Source organism: Mesoplodon densirostris, chromosome 11 (genome assembly GCF_025265405.1).
Source record: "Mesoplodon densirostris isolate mMesDen1 chromosome 11, mMesDen1 primary haplotype, whole genome shotgun sequence".
Lineage (NCBI taxonomy): Eukaryota > Metazoa > Chordata > Mammalia > Artiodactyla > Ziphiidae > Mesoplodon > Mesoplodon densirostris.
Genome location: NC_082671.1, coordinates 85,905,013 through 85,925,927, shown reverse-complemented (window position 1 = coordinate 85,925,927; position 20,915 = coordinate 85,905,013). Strand labels below are relative to the sequence as shown.

General features: G+C 37.5%; 1 protein-coding gene across 5 annotated transcripts in view; it reads left to right on the top strand.

The window, feature by feature from the left end:
- Positions 1 to 20,144, top strand: part of VEZT (vezatin, adherens junctions transmembrane protein) — a 75,756-nt gene extending 55,612 nt beyond the window's left edge. Inside the window, exons 9-13 of one of the 5 annotated variants that reach the window (XM_060113293.1) lie at positions 5,811 to 6,142; positions 8,687 to 8,880; positions 13,472 to 13,569; positions 15,210 to 15,417; positions 19,021 to 20,144. In XM_060113293.1, coding sequence (XP_059969276.1) covers positions 5,811 to 6,142; positions 8,687 to 8,880; positions 13,472 to 13,569; positions 15,210 to 15,417; positions 19,021 to 19,535 — 1,347 coding nt within the window. In that variant the 3' untranslated portion in view covers positions 19,536 to 20,144. Of the gene's footprint in view, positions 1 to 5,810; positions 6,143 to 8,686; positions 8,881 to 13,471; positions 13,570 to 15,209; positions 15,418 to 17,920; positions 18,092 to 19,020 lie in introns of those variants that run through there. The other 4 variants (XM_060113294.1, XM_060113289.1, XM_060113290.1 and 1 more) reach the window with 4 other exon arrangements.
- Positions 20,145 to 20,915: the final 771 nt, after the last annotated feature.

The window sequence follows — 20,915 nt, the reverse complement described above, 5'->3', positions numbered from 1 at the left end:
GGGGGGCTACTATTCGTTGCGGTGCACAGGCTTCTCATTTCTCATTGCAGTGGCTTCTCTTGTTGCTGAGCACGGGCTGTAGGTGCGTGGGTTTCAGTAGTTGCAGGACATGGGCTCAGTAGTTGTGGCTCGCGGGCTGTAGAACACAGGCTCAGTAGTTGTGGTGCATGGGCTTTGTTGCTCCGTGGCATGTGGGATCTTCCCGGACCAGGGCTCAAACCTGTGTCCCCTGCATTGGCAGATGGATTCCTAACCACTGCACCACCAGAGAAGCCCCAAATGCTGTATACTTTAAATGTAAATAAGCTCAGGAAAAAAATTTCAGTGATTTATAAACAAAGGGCTTGAATTCTTTCTACATAAAGAGCACTAAGGTATGTGAAACCTATTAAAGATAGGTCAGGTGTGTGAATTGCCAGTTCACAAAAACCAGAAATGGCCAATAAATGTGATAAAAATTTTCAGCCTTACTAGTATTTTGCCAAGGATATTGAAAGTTGATAATACTCATTGTCAGTGAAAATTCTGAGAGACCTCACACCAGTGGTCAAAGTATAAACTGCTTCACTTTAGCTGTGAATACCAGTCTTCACAAAGGTATGTACCCTTTACGCCAGCAGTTTTAAGCTCACAGATTCATCTCAGGAAGTAATCAAAGATATATGTTCATAATATTACTACAGCAGCAAATCTTCGAAATGAGTTAAAAATTCAGTGATTTGAGTTTGGTAATGAGATTTATGGTATATTCATTTAATGAACTGCTTTGGAGTTAGTAGTAGAAAAAAATAACATGAAAAAACATAAGTTAAAGCATCTTAAAAAAACTAACTGTACGCATTGTAAGATTCCAGTAGTATTTTTAAAAAGTCAAGCCAAATGTCTTTAAATTCCTTTTCAGTATTTAGCAAACTCCACTTAGATATTTTTTTATTTCTAGCCTTTAACTTCACTTGATACCATGGAAATCAGTGCAAGTGTAGTTAACAGCATATTTTTCAAGATTCATTTTGTTTTGAACCGTATAAACTTTTACATCTTTAAAATTTTCAGATCCACATAAAAGTTCTAGTTCTCCTGTTTGTTTTTCTTTCCAGTTACTTGAAATTTGCCTTGATTTATTTTTAACCTCATTCTAACCCATCTTAATAAATGGCATCATACAAATTATTAAGCTAGAAACCTGGGCACTATCCTTCTTATCCCTCTTTTTACCCTTCACGTATAAGCTATGAGTAGATTTTTGTGTTGGTTCCACCTTCAAAATACATTTTAAACTCATTCACTTTTTTTCATGTCATTTCCCACCATTCTAGTCCCACCCGCCATCATTCTTACCGAGGCTGCTACAATGGTTTTCTTACTGGTTTCCTTAGTTCCCTAAAGTTCGTTTCAGAATACAGTTTGACAGTAAATACAGTAAATACAGTAAAATACAGTAAAGTGCCTTAAAAATGATATATGCTTTAAATCAGTAATTCCACTTCTGCAAGTCTTTCTTAAGGAGATGATTTCAAATATACTAAAGCTTTATATACCAGGTTGCTTATTAGCTTTGCTTATGATAGTGAATAATGGAACACAGCCTAAATGTGCAGCAGTAGAGGAATAGTTGCATGAATTAGAGTAAGTCCAACATGGTGAACCATTGTATACCAGCTACAACTTGCTTATGAAGATTTTGTAAAAACTTGGAGAAACCAGTGAAACAATCAGGATACATAAATATATATTTAGTAACTCTGTTTAGAAAAAGACCATGAGAAAATACTAATATACCAATAGCTCCTCTTTAGTGTGGCTGCACTATAGGTAATTCCATTTACTTCCAAATTCAATACCATGACCATGCTTTACTCTATGATGGAAATAAAGTTATTTTCAAAGAACAATTTGGGAGATTCTTAATGATGAAAAAGCAGGGACTTTGGAATTGAGCAGACACGGGTTTATATTTTAGCCCTGACACTGACTAGTCATTTGACCTTGAGTGAGTTGTTCTTTGAACTTACCTAATCTGTAAAAAGGAGTTACCAAAAAAAAAAAAAAAAGGAGTTACCATACCTGCCCTACAAGGCCTTAGATTAAATGAGAAAACATACAAAATACCTACAACAGGGCTTGTTGTATAATGGTTAACCCAAAATGGTAATAGCTGTTACTCTTTTTTTTTTTTTTTTTTTTTTTGCGGTATGCGGGCCTCTCACTGTTGTGACCTCTCCCACTGTGGAGCACAGGCTCCGGACGTGCAGGCTCAGCGACGGGCCCATGTGGGATCTTCCCGGACCGGGGCACAAACCTATGTCCCCTGCATTGGCAGGCAGACTCTCAACCACTGCGCCACCAGGGAAGCCCTAGCTGTTACTCTTTAAGAAGGATTTGGAGGGGTGGGATAGGGAGGGCGGGAGGGAGGGAGATGCAAGAGGGAAGGGATATGGGAACAGATGTATATGTATAACTGATTCACTTTGTTATAAAGCAGAAACTAATAAAAAAGAAAAAAGAAAAACAAATAATTAAATAAATTTAAAAAAGAAAAAAGAAGGATTTGGAGAAAGAATTATGGTCATATTTCTTAATTTCCCTTTTAACTTATTTTTTTGTTTACTCATCAAGATGTCTCAGTGATTTCCCTATTTCTTTATGCTTTTTAAAAAGCTTGTTAAATCCTGGATTATATTTTGGCCAAAGTACAGGCAGCAAAAAGAAACAATGGGCCTCCTGGAGTCAGACTTTCTAGGTTTGACTCTCACCTGACTGCTAATGTGGACTTGAGCAAGTCATTGTTTCTGCGTTCATAAAATGAGATAACCATAATGCTGATCACTAAAGGATTAAATATTTGCCAGTCCGATACCTGGGAGAGAGTAAGTGATTAATAAATGTTAGCTGTTTTTTTAAATTGCATCTGACATGACCTACTCTAAACTGTGGGACTTGTTCGCTCGTTATCTCTCTACTCCACCACGAATGGTACTGGTTGTAGCTGGATCCTTTCTGCTCACCCATAGTATTTTACAAGTCAGACAAACTTTAGTATTTTAATTCTGCTTTATTTTAACATATAACTAATCTATAACTAAACCTGATGATTATGTTGCATTGTTACCAGGAATATCAGACTCCAAAAGAAGCCTATCTTGAGATTTACAGAGTTTATAAACTGCTGAAAATCCCTGTAATGTTCAAAAACTGTGTAGTGCCACCTTGTACAGTTGGCATTATATCCAGATAAAGAATTTTAAAATGGATTTTGTAAGTTAAATTTTAAAATTCTTTCTCAAAAGAGCAACACTAACTAAAGCTTTTTAAAAAATGTAGTGAAAGATGGTTTACAAATAAATCGGGGCCTCTTGTTTTCCTTTGTAATCTTCATTGTGTCCTCTAAAGAAAATACATTTTGGGGGTTTTTTTTTTAATTGTTCACATATCTTCCCTCAGGAGAACTTAGGAATTGCAAGTGCTGCATCTTTGAAAAGGAAAGAAACTTCCTAATTGCATCCTGAGGAGAGACATGAAATATCTAGTACAGAGTCCTTATCGCTCTTTTTTTCTTAGTTTAAAACTTTAACTAGTTTTTTTAATAAAATTATTATTATTATTATAAAGAGTGTATTTCCTGCTTTAAAAAACAAATCTGCATTTTGTGAAAATACTTTTTTTTTTGCCATGCTGCGCGTCTTGCAGGATCTTGGTTCCCTGACCAGGGATCGAAACTGGGCCATAGCAGTGAAAGCACCGAGTCCTAACTACTGGACTGTCAGGGAATTCCCTGAAAATGCTTTAAATCAAAATTTCCTAATTGCCCATAAACTATGGTTATCCCCTCATCCAGAGCGGCTTCCCTTATTCAAAGAACAAACAGAAAAAAATGTGTATTTCTGAGTTTTGGTTTAACTGTATAATATGGCAGTGATTAGATAATAAATTTGTCTTTTTTAAAATGGCAGTAACCTATGCCAACTTGATTTTTTAATTGCTATGGTCTGAAACTCCGGAATCATCCTTGTTAACACCTTTACTCATAAACAGTCTGTCAAGAGATTCTGTCAGTTTTCTCACCGCTGCTTACCTCTTACCACGAACCACTATGGTATGAGCTACCATGTTAACTCCCACCTGGATTATTGCAGTAACCTCCTAACTGTCTTCACTTGTGCTCACCTCCCTATGATCTGTCAACACAGGATGATCTTGTTAAAGCTTAACTCAGATAATATTACTCTTCTGCTTAGAATCCTTCATGTGCCAAGTATACTCCTACTACAGGACTTTGCACTTGAACCTTCTGCTCCCTGGAACTCTTTCCTCATGGTGGCTCAGTTCCTCCAGATGAATTTAGAGACCCTCCTAGCCACCCCTCCTTCCCTTTGCTTCTCTCTCCCTCTTCTTCCCCTCACATATACACACACAAACCCACATTTGCTGTTCCCCTTCTCTGCTGTATTTTCCCCATACCCCATCAGACAAGAAACTTATTTTACTTGTGAATATCTATTACTCCCCCTACTTGAATGTAAACTTCATCAGGGCAGAGATATTTTTCACTTTTGTTCTCTGCTGTATTATCAGCACCTAGAGTACTGCCTGGCCCATCATAGGTGCTCAAGAAATATTTGGTGAATTAAAAAATAAAGGATAAAGAAAATCATTTTAGTAACAAAATTTAATGGTTAAATAAGAAGACTTGTGAGATACCTTGTATTTATATTTAAGAATCCCTAGATAGTGTATCTTCAGTGATTTAGGATTTTGGCCTTGCTCATTAAAAAAAAATGAGTTAATAATAAAATAGGTTTACATTAAATTATCTTAATTCATTATTTGCATAATTTTAAAATTCATTTAATAAAACAGTTTAAATAATGTCCATTTTCATGGTTATAAAAAATTGAAATCTAAATTATCCAGAGTGGTAAATTATCCTCTTTTTATTGTCTGCTAACTCCTGTTCAGACTAGATTGTATTTGTTTGTTTGATGTTGTCCTCTTGAATAGTACTATCTGGAGGAATCCTTTGCTGCCAGACTCAGGGTGTGTCTTTCGAGAATGTGTGTTGTAGTTTCTCATGCCAGACATTCCTGAGTATGATCACTCTGGGACTGATTTTTATATTTTTTCTTAGCTATTTCCTAGGCCAAAATAATGGCATAGTTTGAAGCCCAAACTCTGGCTCCATCAATGGGTTGTTTCTTTGGACTCACGTAGGTCCATCATTCCTGTTGTCTCCTTTTCTCCTTTGTGCACATTTTTAAAATAATTCATCGAAGAACATTCATTTCTAATTAGCTGTGTCTCATTCCACCAGCATTTCTCTTTTAGGACAGAACTGTACTAAATTATATACTGGACGGGCTTCCCTGGTGGCGCAGTGGTTGAGAGTCCGCCTGCTGATGCAGGGGACGCGGCTTCGTGCCCCGGTCTGGGAGGATCCCACATGCCGCGGAGCGGCTGGGCCTGTGGGCCATGGCCGCTGAGCCTGCGCGTCCGGAGCCTGTGCTCCGCAACGGGAGAGGCCACAACAGTGAAAGGCCCGCGTACCGCAAAAAAAAAAAAAAAAAAAAATACTGGTATTAGCTGCTATATTATGATCAGAAGTTCCCATGTGCCATGACTATATAATTTGACGTAACATTCTTGGCTACTCTTAGAGTTAGTTCAAACTCAGCTATATTCGTTACTTAGAATAAAGTGAAAAGTTTAAACCAGAAGTTAAGATAAACAAATCTATAGTTTGTTTTGTTGTTTTGAATGTTGACCAATATTTTTTATTGATCTAGTCCTTTTTCTTGTTGTTGTTGTTTTTTTAGGTTTTGTTCCAACTCTGGGTGGCACAGAGTTCAGAGTTCTTCAGGCGGTTAGCCCTGTTACTTTCTACGGCTAATTCACCTCCTGGGCCCTTACTTACTCCAGAACTTTTGCCTCATCATATTCTATCTGATGTGACTCAAGGTCTACCTCATGCTCATTCTGCCTGTTTGGAAGAGCTTAAGCGCAGCTATGAGTTCTATCGGTACTTTGAAACTCAGCACCAGTCAGTACCCCAGCGTTTATCCAAAACTCAGCAGAAGTCAAGAGAACTGAATAATGTTCACACAGCAGTACGCAGCTTGCAGCTCCATCTGAAAGCATTACTGAATGAGTAAGTTTAGAAGGCGTGTAAGGAAATGTCCCCATGATTAGCAAGCTTCAGTCTTGTGCCATTGTGGTTGTTGGCTTGTGTCCTAGCTAAAAAGCAGCAGCAAAATCGAGACATGCAGCCTAAACGATGGTTTAAAGGTACAAATGTAGCAGACAAACAGTGATTTGTAAGTACTGTAATTTGGGGGAGCCATTTATAGTTTTTACTTTACCTGATGTCAACAGAAAACCTAGAAAGATAGGACAAAAGCAGAGAAGTATTATTACATACAGTTGATGAGAAAAATATTGCTGTTTTTCTGAATAAATCAGCAGGTTTGGACATTTTTCTATAGCATACAACAAGTTTTTTGGCCCCAGCTGAATAATAAAAATGTAGAATCCATAGTTTATATTTGTTGATCTTCTACTTTGATACTCCACCTTAGTGAAATGTAGGGTCCAGTCATTTCGGTGAAATTTTTCTGTAACAGATACTCATAGTATAGGACTGGATCAAATGAATGATTGGGTTCATGTTGTAATCAGGGGAAGGTCATAGGAATTTAATGAGATGAGAAGATTGTAGTTGATGTACTTGACCCTGGATACCAGGCAAGAAGTAGAAGGGGGAGGGCAGCAATTGATTTTGTAAGATAAGAAAATGGGCCAAAAGTACTTGAAGTCTCAGTAAAATCAAAAAGCTAATTTACTGGAGTGAAGAAGCCGGTGATGTACAAGGATAGGAAATTAAGTTCAGAAAGACATTTTAAGAAGAGAAGTTTTTACCCATCAGTTCAAGGTCTGAGATAGGTATTTAAGTTTGATGTAAAGGTTGCAGCATAGGGTAAAACTAAGAACCTGTGAGGCAGGGGCGTTCCAGTGGTCTGTTGCTGCCGTTCTAAGAAAACCCTGTCTCCCACAGGAAATATGGGAGATAAGGCAATCTCCACTTGAGTGGGTGGCAAGAGTTGGGTCATCATGAGAGGACAAAAAGATTTCAGTGGAAAGGCTGTGTTAGGCAAAGCCAGGGTCTATAAAGAATTAGTGTTTGGCAGTAGAATCAGAAATATACAGGGCACAATGGAATGCATTAGCGTGAGGGAAGGTGGCTCGAGAAGGAGTGCTACACTGGATGGACATGCAAATGATAAAGAAGGGCTTTGTACCTTGGTCAGGGATTATGAATGATGCGTGGGAAGTATGTTTCCTATTTTAAAATGAAATATGCTATGTATGCTACTACATGTCACCTTTCAAAATACTTTCACTAGAGAGCAAACCAGTCACAAACCATCATATCTGATTTGCTCTTTAGCACTGCCACACACAACTTTTAAAAGTGTTATCTAAAAAATTTTGTGTTTCATCCCTCCCTCTCGCTTGTCCCCTTTGCTATTCCCACTCTCACTTGCCTACCCTAGGACATTAACCCTTTAACTGTTCTCCTGGCCTCTAGATGCAAGATTAATGTTTCTGAGGCATATATATGCTTTCTTTTTTTTTTTTTTTTTTTTTTCTTTTTTGCGGTATGCGGGCCTCTCACTGTTGTGGCCTCTCCCGTTGCGGAGCACAGGCTCCGGACGCGCAGGCTCAGCGGCCATGGCTCACGGGCCCAGCCGCTCCGCGGCATATGGGATCCTCCCAGACCGGGGCACGAACCCGTATCCCCTGCATCGGCAGGCGGACTCTTAACCACTTCGCCACCAGGGAGGCCCCTATATGCTTTCTTATCTGAAAATTTTCACTGATTTTGGACTATAACAGCTTAGACTAAAGTCTGTATAAAACATTCTACAGAAAGGGTTTGCCATAACCTGACTACAGGCTGCTTTCTGTCTTTATTTCTCACTTCTTTCCTTCAGTCCAGCCAAACTGTATAAATGCCTTTCCCCGTGTACCATCTAGAATGACTTTCCCCGTCTTCTGTACACGCTCCGATTTCATCCATCCTTTCAGTCCTGCCTCAGAAGTACCTCCTCCTTAGCTGTTCCCTGTCTGTACCCATAGCTGTAGTAACTTCCCCCTCTTCTGAATTCTTACAAGCCTGTCTTTATCTCTCAGTCATTTTGTGCCTGGATTTAGCCCAGCTTCACAGCTTACCCGCTCTATGACCTGGGCAAGTTTCTTCAACTCTCTAGACCTAATTTGGAATGGAAATAAAATGTTAATTTTAATTTTTTATGATATTGTATTATATATGTATAATTTCCCTGATTTGGTTTAAGTTTCTTATAAGTAGGAAATGGGTTTAATTTATCCTTTCAGTTTGTAAAATGCCTGGTATGTATGCAAGAAATACTTGTGGAATAAATGTATGAATACTCTTTATAAGCTTTTTAAAAAAATTGTGGTAAAATGCACATAACATAAAATTTACCATTTAACCATTTTTAAGCATACAGTTAAGTGGCATTAACTACATATATATTGTTGTGCAACCATCACCACCTTCCACGTCCAGAGCTTTTTTCATTTTATAAACTTATTTCTTAAATCAACCTTGCGAATTATACATTTCAGTTCATAGTTTAGAAATCTGTTGCTGTTTTTCTTTATTACTCAGGGTAATAATTTTTGAAGATGAACTTGAAAAGCTTGTTTGTACTAAAGAAACACAAGAACTAGTGTCAGAAGCTTATCAAATCTTAGAACAGAAATTAAAGTTGATTCAGCCCCATGTTCAAGCGAGCAACAATTGCTGGGAAGAGGCCATTTCTCAAGTGGACAAGTTGCTACGAAGAAACACAGATAAAAAAGGTACGTATGAGAGAGTTCTTTTGCGTACCCTTATCAGATATGCTTATTCTTCTCTGGTAAAATTTTATTAGGTGTACTTCTTATCTATGTGATGAAACTGACTTGACAAAATTACTTAGTTTACTAAAAAAAAGTTAAATTTATATGTACAAATTGACACTGAATATAAAGTCTTGGCTCTTATTTTTGTAAATAAAAAATGAATATGCTTTGAAACTTCCCTGAATCATATACCTCCTTTTTTAAAAACTTAATTAAACAAATAGATTTTAATAGTATTATTCCATTATTAGGACTTCCAGAAACTCTTTTCCAGTTAGGGTAATAATGAGTTTGGTAGTCAGGGGCCAGAAATTGAGTCTACTTTTAAGATAAAATACTTCAGTCATTTAAAAATAGTATACAAGGGCTTCCCTGGTGGTGCAATGGTTGAGAGTCCGCCTGCCTATGCAGGGGACACGGGTTCGTGCCCCAGTCCGGGAAGATCCCACATGCCGCGGAGCGGCTGGGCCCGTGAGCCATGGCCGCTGAGCCTGCGCGTCTGGAGCTTGTGCTCCGCAGCGGGAGAGGCGACAACAGTGAGAGGCCCGCGTACCGCAAAAAAAAAAAAAAAAAAAAAATAGTATACAAATGCTATGTTAGCTGGTACTGCATATTTGTTATTAAGGATCTAAAATGTATTAAGTGCTGTCTGTTGGTGGGAATGTAAATTGATACAGCCACTATGGAGAACAGTATGGAGCTTCCTTAAAAAGCTAAAAATAGAACCACCATACAAGCCAGCAATCCCACTACTGGGCATATACCCTGAGAAAACCATAATTCAAAAAGAGTCATGTACCACAGTGTTCATTGCAGCACTATTTACATTAGCCAGGACATGGAAACAACCTAAGTGTCCATCGACAGATGAATGGATAAAGAAGATGTGGCACATATATACAATGGAATATTCCTCAGCCATAAAAAGAAATGAAATGGAGCTATTTGTAATGAGGTGGATGGACCTAGAGTCTGTCATACAGAGTGAAGTAAGTGAGAAAGAGAAAAACAAATACCATATGCTAACACGTATATATGGAATCTAAAAAAAAAAAAGGTTCTGATGAACATAGGGGCAGGACAGGAATAAAGACACAGACTAGAGAATGGACTTGAGGACATGGGGAGGGGGCAGGGTAAGCTGGGACGAGGTGAGAGAGTAACATTGACATACACTACCAAATGTAAAAGAGATAGCTAGTGGGAAGCAGCTGCATAGCACAGGGAGAAGAGCTCGGTGCTTTGCGACCACCTACAGGGGTGGGATAAGGAGGGTGGGAGGGAGACGCAAGAGGGAGGGGATATGGGGATATACGTATGCATATAGGTGATTCACTTTGTTATACAGCAGAAACTAACACACCATTGTAAAGCAATTATACTCCAATAAAGATGTTAAGAAAAAGAAAATGTATTAAAATGTGCCATTATTTAATAGGAGCATCAGAGTGCCTTGTACTCCTAGGTAAAAAGGCAGTCTTGAAACTTTCGGCAAAACTGCTTTCCTTTGGATCCAGATTTTATACTTGTTTTTACTAATTTCACTAATTCCATTGTAAATGGTTGACATATTAATCTTTAAACTTATGCTACAAGTCAATACCATGTTTATCCCTTGGAACCTTATTATGAGGTTAATCAGATTTATGTATAGAAATTGTATTGCTGCCAAAGGTGAGTAATGCTTTATCATCCTGTTAGTCATTGTTTTGTTTACAGCTAGATCTGTAATACTTTGTTTAATGTCTTAAACAAACTGAGTAAGTCCTTAGATAGTAAAAGTATTAACTTCTTTCAAAGGAAATGTTAACAAGCTAATTACCGATATATTACCAATAGATTTCCTTTATATCTCAAATGTAAATGGTGAATAATTTTCTCCAAAGGATAACTTTGCCAAGAATTTTTAATATGTGCAAATATTTATACATATTAAACTTTTTGATATGACTCTAGAGCTTTTAAGTGTATTTTCCATAAATAGAAACATTTAGAAGACCACTGGGTGTTAAAAGATGCATCTCATTCACCCCTCCCTTAGCATACTCTGAGATGTTGAATCTTAGTCACTCAAACATGATTGTTAAAATTGTCTCCAAATCATTGGGCAGATGATAAGCCATTTCATGATGTCCTCTGTATATGTGGCTTTTGCTCATAGGTGATAATGACATGAAGTAAGATACAAGTATTCACAAACTTTTCCCACTAAAATGCCCATAGTAGCCTTGGCTACACAACTTGAAATAAAACTGTTCGTTTGGGGCTTCGCTGGTGGCGCAGTGGTTGAGAGTCCGCCTGCCGATGCAGGGAACACGGGTTCATGCCCCGGTCCGGGAAGATCCCACATGCCGCGGAGCGGCTGGGCCCGTGAGCCATGGCCGCTGGGCCTGTGCGTCCGGAGCCTGTGCTCCGCAACGGGAGAGGCCACAGCAGTGAGAGGCCCACGTACCACACACACACAAAAAAAACCCCAAAACTGTTCGTTTGAATTTTTTTAAGAAGCAGGTGCTTTTAGTTAGCCATATCTTTTTTTTTAGTTATTTCAAAATTATAGGAATATCACGAGAATAATAATTCTAAGTACCGTTCATCCGGATTCCCCAGTTGTTGACATTCTACCACATTTGCTTTATCTGTGTATCTGTCTATAAATTCTTTTGGTGGTATTATTCTGAACCATTTGAGAGTAAGATACAGACATGAAACCCCATTACCCCTAAATACTTCTGTTCACATTTTTGAAAAACAGACATTCTTTTACATACCCGTAGTATGCCATCAAAGTCAGGAAATAGCCCAAGGCTCCTTCAGCTGATGAATAGGTAAGCCATTGTATCCACCCATACGATGGAATACTACTCAAATAAAAAAGAAGTGAACTACTGATACATTAATAAGATGGAAGATGCACAATGCTAATCAGAAGAGGACAGACTCAAATCACTACATACTGTATGATTCCATGTATATGACATTCTGAAAATGATAGAATTTAATAGGAACAGGAAACGTATCAATGGTTACTAGGCGTTGGATATGGAGGGAGGAATAGGGTATAAAGAGGTAGCATAAGTAAATGTTGTGACGTCATAGAACAATTCTGTATCATGATGGTGGTGGGAGAGGTGATTACATGACTCTAATTTGTCTAAACTCCTAAAATTGTATATACAAAAAAGAGTGAATTTTATGAGTGAATAAAATAAATTAGCTTAAAATGTTTTCACCCACCAGTTTTAGCATCCATTGATAGTTCCTGCTTGAATTGGGTATTACTGTGATGGTTGCCAAATGGTAATTTTCTACTTCCATTTTCCATTTACACTTACTAGTTGACACTCTATTATAAGGTTAAGCATCCCCCCCTTTCCACTTATTTACTTATTTATATCAGTGTGGATATATGGATTTTTATTTTATTCAGTAGGTCGTAGTTTGTTACTTTTATGTTATATTGTTTGTTGTCCAGGTTGTCCAAAGTTTGACCAGAGGGAACCCATTCAAGGTGATTCGTGTCACCATCATTCTTTGAGCACTTCTTCACTTTGTCTCATACTTTCCCTGCCTCCAGCCATAACATCAGCCTTGTCTCCAAGAAGCCCTCATTCCTTTTAATGGAAAATGACATTTAGAAACCAAGATCGAGGTGCTACTGGGATGTTACTTCTTTTACCACTTCTCAGTGTACAGAGCTGTGAAATACATCTGTGTATATACATGTATACACTCCATCTCTATTTCTGTATCTGTCTGTCCATATATGTTGTAAGCCATGAGTTCATAACAATACCTCCAATTCAATTCTAATACCACATAGTTTATTCTGGCCTTCCCCCCTCTATATTTGTTCCTCCCTTTTGTGATTATGAGAAGCTTGGCTGTCATTAGTTTCAATATATTTACTTATTTACTCAATCTTTTGTATGTAACCAATCGCCTGCTGCTGTGGGCTAAGTCACATTTCTGCTGATTCACACCTACTGAAGGTTCTTCCCACCCCAGCCTAGCTTGCTTTGACCACACCAGCCCATGCCAGCTGAGAGTCCCCCCAACTCTGTTCCCAACCATGTATCTGTCATTACTCTTGAAAGGTAAAAACCTAGAGGCTTAACCCCTGCTTCTTGAGAAAAGAGAGAGAGCTGGACATGAGGCTAAGTAACCCCGAGATTAGATGCCAAACACCAATTTTAAATAATTAAAGTTAAGCTCATCTGGGTGATCTTTTCAATCTGTTTACCTGTGAAACTCATTTCCAATCCTAACTTCTCCTGAGAATAAAAATAGTATAAGCAAAGTACAAGATCAAAGTTTGTTTTTTGTAGGGAACAGTGGGTCTGTCTTGAGCCTGTTTCTGTGCCATGAACAAAGTTGATTGTTCAGCGAGTATTTAGAGTACCTACTGTGTGCCAGATACTATGGTAAGGTGAAAAAGGAAGAGAAAAAACAGGTTTTTCTTCTCCAAGAGTTTAACTTAGATTGTAAATCTATAGATATTACTCTTGTTCACTTTCATAGATGCTCACTCATTTCTGTGTTTCTTTTTAAGGCCAACCTGAAATGGCATGTGAAAACCCACACTGTGCTGTGGGACCTTTGATGCCTCCTCTACACATTGCAGACAAGGATCCAATCCCTGAGGAGCAGGTAAGGGTGAAAATTGCTTTTTTTTCCCCTAAAGAGTTTCACGTACATAACTTACCTACCTTTCTCTGTAAGTGACATGGATAAGTTCACGTAAGTTGTTGAATTTATATTTCTAATGAACTTCAAAATCACAAGACAATGTATTGAATTTATGTCATATCATTAGTTCTTAGTGCCTTGCATTTGGATCCATTGAATCTACCCACACATTTTCCTGTTTATATCTAATTGTCCATTTTTTAAATACTCAAAAATGATGAAATGCGTTAAAAATTAGTGCATTAGCAAAGGTACCTTCTGGGATGCTGGAAATGTTTTTATCTTGATCAGAGTGGTGGTTTACCAGTACCTGTGCCTATGTAAAAGTCCTGTACATTTAAGATTTGTGCATTTGGCTGCATGTATGTATGTTATATGCTTTTTTATAAAACACTTTTTTAAATGATTGTGTTGTTGACAACAGATTGCTCATTCTGAAGAAGGCTTCTTTTCCTTAGGTCATACTGTCTATTCAGTATTCTTAATTGCAAAGGGAAACCAACCCTACTTAGTTAAACCTACAAGAAATTTGTTTAAAAACATTACATAGCTGACAGAATATTTCAGAGGTCCAGATAATCAGGCTTGAAGCAGGCTGGGGTAAACAGCCAAAATCACTCAAAAGAACTGTTCCAGTGGCAACATCACTGCTAAGTCACTGGGTGCAGATGTTGCCACTTGCTCCATCAATGTTGAATAATGAAAACTATCTTCAGAACCTCTACCTCTGGAAACTTGATCTGCCACCATCCTTGCCAAATGGATTCCTCAAAATGCCTATTTCTTTTTCTTCTTTTTTTTTTTTAACATCTTTATTGGAGTATAATTGCTTTACAGTGATGTGTTAGTCTCTGCTTTATAACAAAGTGAATCAGCTATACATATATCCTCATATCTCCTCCCTCTTGCATCTCCCTCCCTCCCTCCCTATCCCACCCCTCTAGGTGGTCGCAAAGCACCAAGCTGATCTCCCTGTGCTATGCGGCTGCTTCCCACTAGCTATCTATTTTACATTTGGTAGTATGCCTATTTCTTTTATAACAAACTTCTGAATCAGATCTGATCCAGGTACAACCGATTAGAGGATCTCAACTCATTTTCCTTAACCATAACTGCAAGGAAAGCTGAGTAAGCAAGGATCCTACCCTCTCCCTTAGAGATAAGGAGAACCATAAGATGAGGTGTTCCCCAATCCTAGCAATAGTGTTCAAACTTCCTGGGAAGTCAGAAAGAACCACAAATGTCTACCAAAGAAGACTAACATACCTGACCACCTCCCCAAACCAGCAGCCCTGCTAATTTTGATTGGTTTTAACAAAGCTAAAGCTGTAATCTTGACTAGATCTATAGAATGGTATCAGAGTAGAAAAATAACAATCGAAGTTGTTAAACTTCTTATCCACAACCCTTTTCATATCAGGTAAGTTTTTTTAAGATTTCAATTTATCTATGTTTGCTTTGTTCACCCAGCTGTGCTTTAATGACCTGTGCCAGGAGTCCTCATTTTTTTTAATCTTGGAGATCAATAGGTGCAAGTAAATGAATGCTACTAGAAAATTGTCCTCTTGAAGTACAGTGCTTTTTCTTTTATTCATTTTCAGGAGTTAGAAGCTTATGTAGATGATATTGATATGGACAGTGATTTCAGAAAGGATGATTTTTGTTACTTGTCTCAAGAAGACAGAGAGAGACAGGAGCGTGAGCATGAAGAATCCAAGAGGGTACTCCAAGAACTAAAATCTGTGCTGGGATTTAAAGCATCAGAGGCAGAAAGGCAGAAGTGGAAGCAACTTCTGTTTAGTGATCATGGTAAGCACTGACTTCAGAGTAAAACGTTATTTCAATGTAAGGGATTCTTTTTTCTTGAACTATAAATCTTATTTTAGGTATAGAATTCTTATGGTTTTAATTTTAGGGATCCACCAGTAAGTATAGTACTTTTTCTTCTAGACACAAAATTAATTTGATCAATAAAAGAGTGAGTATATAATCAGATTGGGAATACGAAATTAGACTTTTTCATCGGTTATTTGATTTTTTTTACTAAATTTGTTTTGAAATGGATAGTGAGTTGTGAATAAATTGATGTGTTTTCAAATTTAGTGAATTTGAGATTCTAAACTCTGTCCTATGTTGATTTTATAATTACTTTAATAAAACACAAAATTAATAACTACGTTCACTATTAAAACAAATGAGTTAAAACCTAGGGCCTTAACTATATCATTAGGTTACTTAATTGATCTAAGCACTTTAGTAGATGGGAAGCAGAGATGCTTCTGTGCACGCTGTCTCCATACTTGGATTCGGACAAAGTTGGATGACTGGTAGTACCTAAGATTACCCTTAAACTTCTTTATGTTAACCACCCATCTTTTCTTTAGTCGAACTTCATGGGAGGCAGGAAAGGGAAAGAGGGGAAGCTTAGTACTTGACAATATCAAACTAGCTAATTTGTAATTAGGAATTAATTCCTATGGATTTCTAAGATGGTAGAGTGGGACTTCCCTTCCATTTTAGAGTATGTGGAGCCTCAGAATCAACTGCCTTCTCTTCCTTTTCTCTTTTTCACTAGAAGTATATAGATTACCTATACTCTGGAAGGTTCCTCATCGTTCTCTTTTCTTCTCTTAGGAGCCCTACCATCCTCCCTTGTCCAGATGTACACTTCTTGATTTTTTTAAAAATTTATTTATTTTTGGCTGTGTTGGATCTTCGTTGCCACATGCAGGCTTTCTCTAGTCGTGGTGAGCAGGGCCTACTCTTCGTTGCGGTGCGCGGACTTCTCATTGCAGTGGCTTCTGTTGTTGCAGAGTACGGGCTCTAGGTGCACGGGCTTCAGTAGTTGTGGCTCGTGAGCTCTAGAGCACAGGCTCAGTAGTTGTGGAACACAGGCTTAGCTGCTCCGTGGCATGTGGGATCTTCCCAGACCAGGGCTCGAACCCGTGTCCCCTACATTGGCAGGCGGATTCTTAGCCACTGCGCCACCAGGGAAACCCCCAGTTCTTGATTTTATCCTTCTTTCTTCCCATTGGTCCCCTTTGTAGCCCAGGTCCTTATAAGATTATGGTCGTATATTGTGATAGCCTCTTAGTTGACTTGCATTTTCAATACCTTTTTCTTCTAAGCTATTCTTAGAAAATGGCTTCTAAGTTTTTAGGATAGCTTATATCTATCCTTGAAAGCTACTTAGATTTTTCTCAAACAGCACACTGATAATAGCTCTCTATCTTAAAAACCTGTGGTGGTTCCCCCTTTCTAATTGTATTGAATCTAAACTCCTTTTCCTGGTTTCAAGCCTCTCCATCATGAGTTCATCATATCCAATTATATTCCCCACTATTTCTAACATAGATATCTTCCTCTACTTATATCTATCTAATTAGACGATGGTTGCTGTTTTTGTTAATGAAAAACATATATGGTGATCCCTTTACCAGGAATGCTGTCCTCTCCACCAGTCTCTCCTCCATGCATCCCCCTCTTACTGCTCCAGTCCTTCCACCTCTCCCACCACTACAGACCCTCACACCTGGGGGCACTCTAGTGAAATGAAAGGACATCTTGAGCAGCAAAACATGTAGCAGATGAAGAACTTCCCAGAAGCAGCAGTAAAAACAGAGTTCCTGAACTTGCTTGTCTATATATTTATGGCCTACATAAACCAGAGATTAAGAGTATTATATTTTAGACACTGTTGTTTCCTATGCATTCAATTTGTTTTGTGTCTATAATTAAATTGGTCTTAAATAGGGGCTTTATTATCCCCCACAGTATTCATTTAGTAAATTACTCACTCAACAAGTAGATATTAAGATACTGTTTACTGCTGTATCCCTAGCACATAGATCGAGAGACAAAATCCCCATACTCCTGGAGGTTTATATGCTAACCCAGAGTTAACAATTGGTGCATTATACAGATTACCTGCCCCCATTTAATTAACAATAATCAGGAATATCAATCAACTTCTAATATATGTTGCATTCTTTAAGAATTAATTAGCAGATTTATAGACTAACACTGTACATGAAATCTGAAAATAACATTGTATGTGAACTTACATCCTTTTTTATTGTTTAGTATTTTCTTCATGTGGCTTTAAAATTATCTTCTTGACAGTATGGGTAAAGATATAATGATGAGAGAAATGTATCTCTTTTTCAGGTATGTGTTTTCCATAGTTTACATTTGAAAAGGCAATAATGCTAATTTAGTTTGTGAAAAGAAATAAAAAGCTGAAACTTTAAAATGCTTTGCCCATGAAAAATTTCAGTACATCTTCCAGAGTTGTTTTCGTCTCTGCCTACAGGGGTAAAGTCCGAATGGAATTAGAGAGGGAAATTCTACACTGGAACCTGCTGTGGCCATTTTTTTCTGTTGTTGCTGCTTCTCTAGTGGAGTTACTGCAGCTTAGGGACCTGTTTCTTGGAAATGGACATGTTTTACAAAATTATTTTTTAAATAAACGCCAGATCTTCAAGACGTGCTTTTTTTTTTCTTCCGTCATGCTTCATAACATATTGTATTGTACTAACCCCTCATAATGGGAGGAGAGACTGCCTAGCAAGCAACCCACTGCCTACTAACATCAAGAGGGGCTAAATAAAACTTCATTTTCCTTGAAAGGACAACTTCTGCCGTATGGATATAATATTTATGTATTACACTTTGTACAGTAGTTGATCTGGAATGCAGGTTTTATTTAATTTTATATTTTTCTGTGGCATTACAAAATGTGTACAAGTTTTGCCTTTATTTTCATCAGGGTCTTGTTAGGTGGTTGGCAAGTGAGTTGAATTGTATGTTGCATTTTTTTTCCCATGCTGTTTTAACTTGTAAATATATATGTGTTGATGATAGGATGATTACCTGGATTACTCTTAGGTGTTTTATCTGACATACTACTAGTGAAAACCATGCTGCTTATTCTTTAGTACAGTGGTTCTCAAACTTTAGTGTGCATCAGAATCCAGTGGAGGGCTTGTAAAACATAGCCAGTCCTCACTCAGTTTCCAGTTCAGTAGGTGTGGGATGGAGCCGAAGAATTTGAATTTCTACCAAATTCCTAGGTGATGCTGACTGATGCTCTTGGTTCAAGGGCCACACCTTGAGAACCACTGCTTTAATATTTTGAATAGAGATATGTGAGGTGTTGTAAAATATTCATCAAAACCCCATCTCATTTCATATCTTAGGCATTTTATCTCTTATAAAGTTCTCTGGTTTTATAAATTTACATTGATTTACTGGCAAGTTTTATTTAGCTTTTATTTATTTATTGTTCTTTATAAGAAAAAACTACTGGGAGTTTAAATTAAAGTTTAAATCATTGCTGGGTTTTTAGTTATTTTCTTTCTTTCTTCCTTTCTTTCTTTTCTTTCTTTCTTTCTTTGTTTTTTTCCTTTGAAGCTGTGTTGAAATCCTTGTGTCCTGTAGACCCAGTGGAACCCATAAGTAATTCAGAACCATCAGTGGATTCAGATATGGGGAAAGTTTGTAAAAATGATACTGAAGAGGAAAATAATAAACCCTCTACAACCGACAATGAAATAAGTAATAGGACTGAGTATTTATGTGAATACCCTCTAGATGGTAAAAATAAAGACAATTCTGCAAATGAAGTCTTCCTCCAAGGAGCTGAAGAAAGAGTGTATTACCAATGTGAGAGCGAAGATGAGTCCCAGCAGGCTGATGCAGGTGGCCTGGCCCCTGCCCACCCAATCCACGGGGCCTCATTGCCGCCCTCCATCAAGCAGAGGCTGGCACAGCTACAGCTGTCACCGGATTTTACCTTCACTGCTGGCCTTGCTGCAGAAGTGGCTGCTAGATCTCTCTCCTTTACTACCATGCAGGAACAGACTTTTGGTGATGAGGAAGAAGAACAAATAATGCAAGAAAATGAAAATGAGGTAGAAGAAAAGTAAGAACCAAGATTTCCATTAAGGATTTTAAATTGTTCTTTTTTGTGAAAGTGTTTTAACTTCAAGACTAGATATTCCACTGGAAAGGGAAAATGAGTGTAAGTTTACTATATTTAATGCTAAGATGTGAATTTACAGGAAGAACCCTGGTTTGAACAGCTGATCTGAAAATAGTAGTTGACCTGTAAATGGCAGATCTTTTAGGAAAATAAGAGAAAGGTAAGGCCTCTTTTGAATAAACTGCTATTTTATTTTCAGCACAACTGATTGATCTTGGAAATTCTTTAAGTATCTTTAATAATAAATGAATTTATCATTTCTTGCCAGAATTTACTACCATAAAATGACTGGGATAATTCTGTTGCAAGAACATTAACATTTAATATGGCTCCTTTTTACTGTATTCTTGCAGTTAATGACTGCAGCTATCGTGTTAGTAACAAGTTGTTTGTATTTTATTTTTGTTTATACCAGTCTTAAAACAAAGATACACATTCTGAATAAAAAAAAATTGAATTCATGCAATTGATGTGTACTGGGGTTTGGAACTAAAATGTAGTTTCAGAATTACTTGGCTTATAACATGTGTCTTATGTTTCCTTGTTCGTATGTGTATTCAGTGGTTAATTTTAAGATTTCTAAATGATCTTTTAAAAAAACACATTGTACCTTTTTAAGAATTACCCTTTCAGTTTTGTGTGTTTATCTTTTTCTGTTCTTGTTGCAACGAAAAGAGATGATATCAAAGTGGGATCCCTATAGTCTGAGGCCTCATCCTCAACTTTGCAAAAAAATTCCTTTTATCAGTTTGCCTAGAGATAATGGGTGCCATTAACACAAGCAGGTTACCATGCTGCTGATTTCTAGCCTGAAGCTGTACCCTCTCCACCTTAATAAGATTCTGGAAACATCCTGTCGGCTTCCTGGAAAGCATCCTTGTCTCCTTAATACTTCATTTACAAACTACCTCTTAAAAGGGGTTGCTTTCCAAATCATCCAATCTCATCTATTTTGTGTTGTGATTACATTTTCAAAGAGTGATACTTCCAGGAGTATATTGTTTCTTAATACCTATAGCTCCTATGCAGTGATATAGTTTATAGACATTATTTGAGGAAAATGTAGGAAAAACTCAATTTATGCTGCTGTCCTAGAAAGGAAGTTGTGAATCTAGTATGCCTTTGGAGTTAAAAAATGCTTTTGAATTCCTGTAACTTAGCACTTCAAGTGAGTAAATTTTCATATACCAAAGGGGATTTTTTTTTTCAATAATCTAAGGAAATTTATTTTTTATCCTGAGGAAAAACTTGGTTATGTTTTATATGAATAGTAGCGATCCTTTGTACTATAAGTGATTCTGCCTGTTGCTAAGTATTCTAGGAC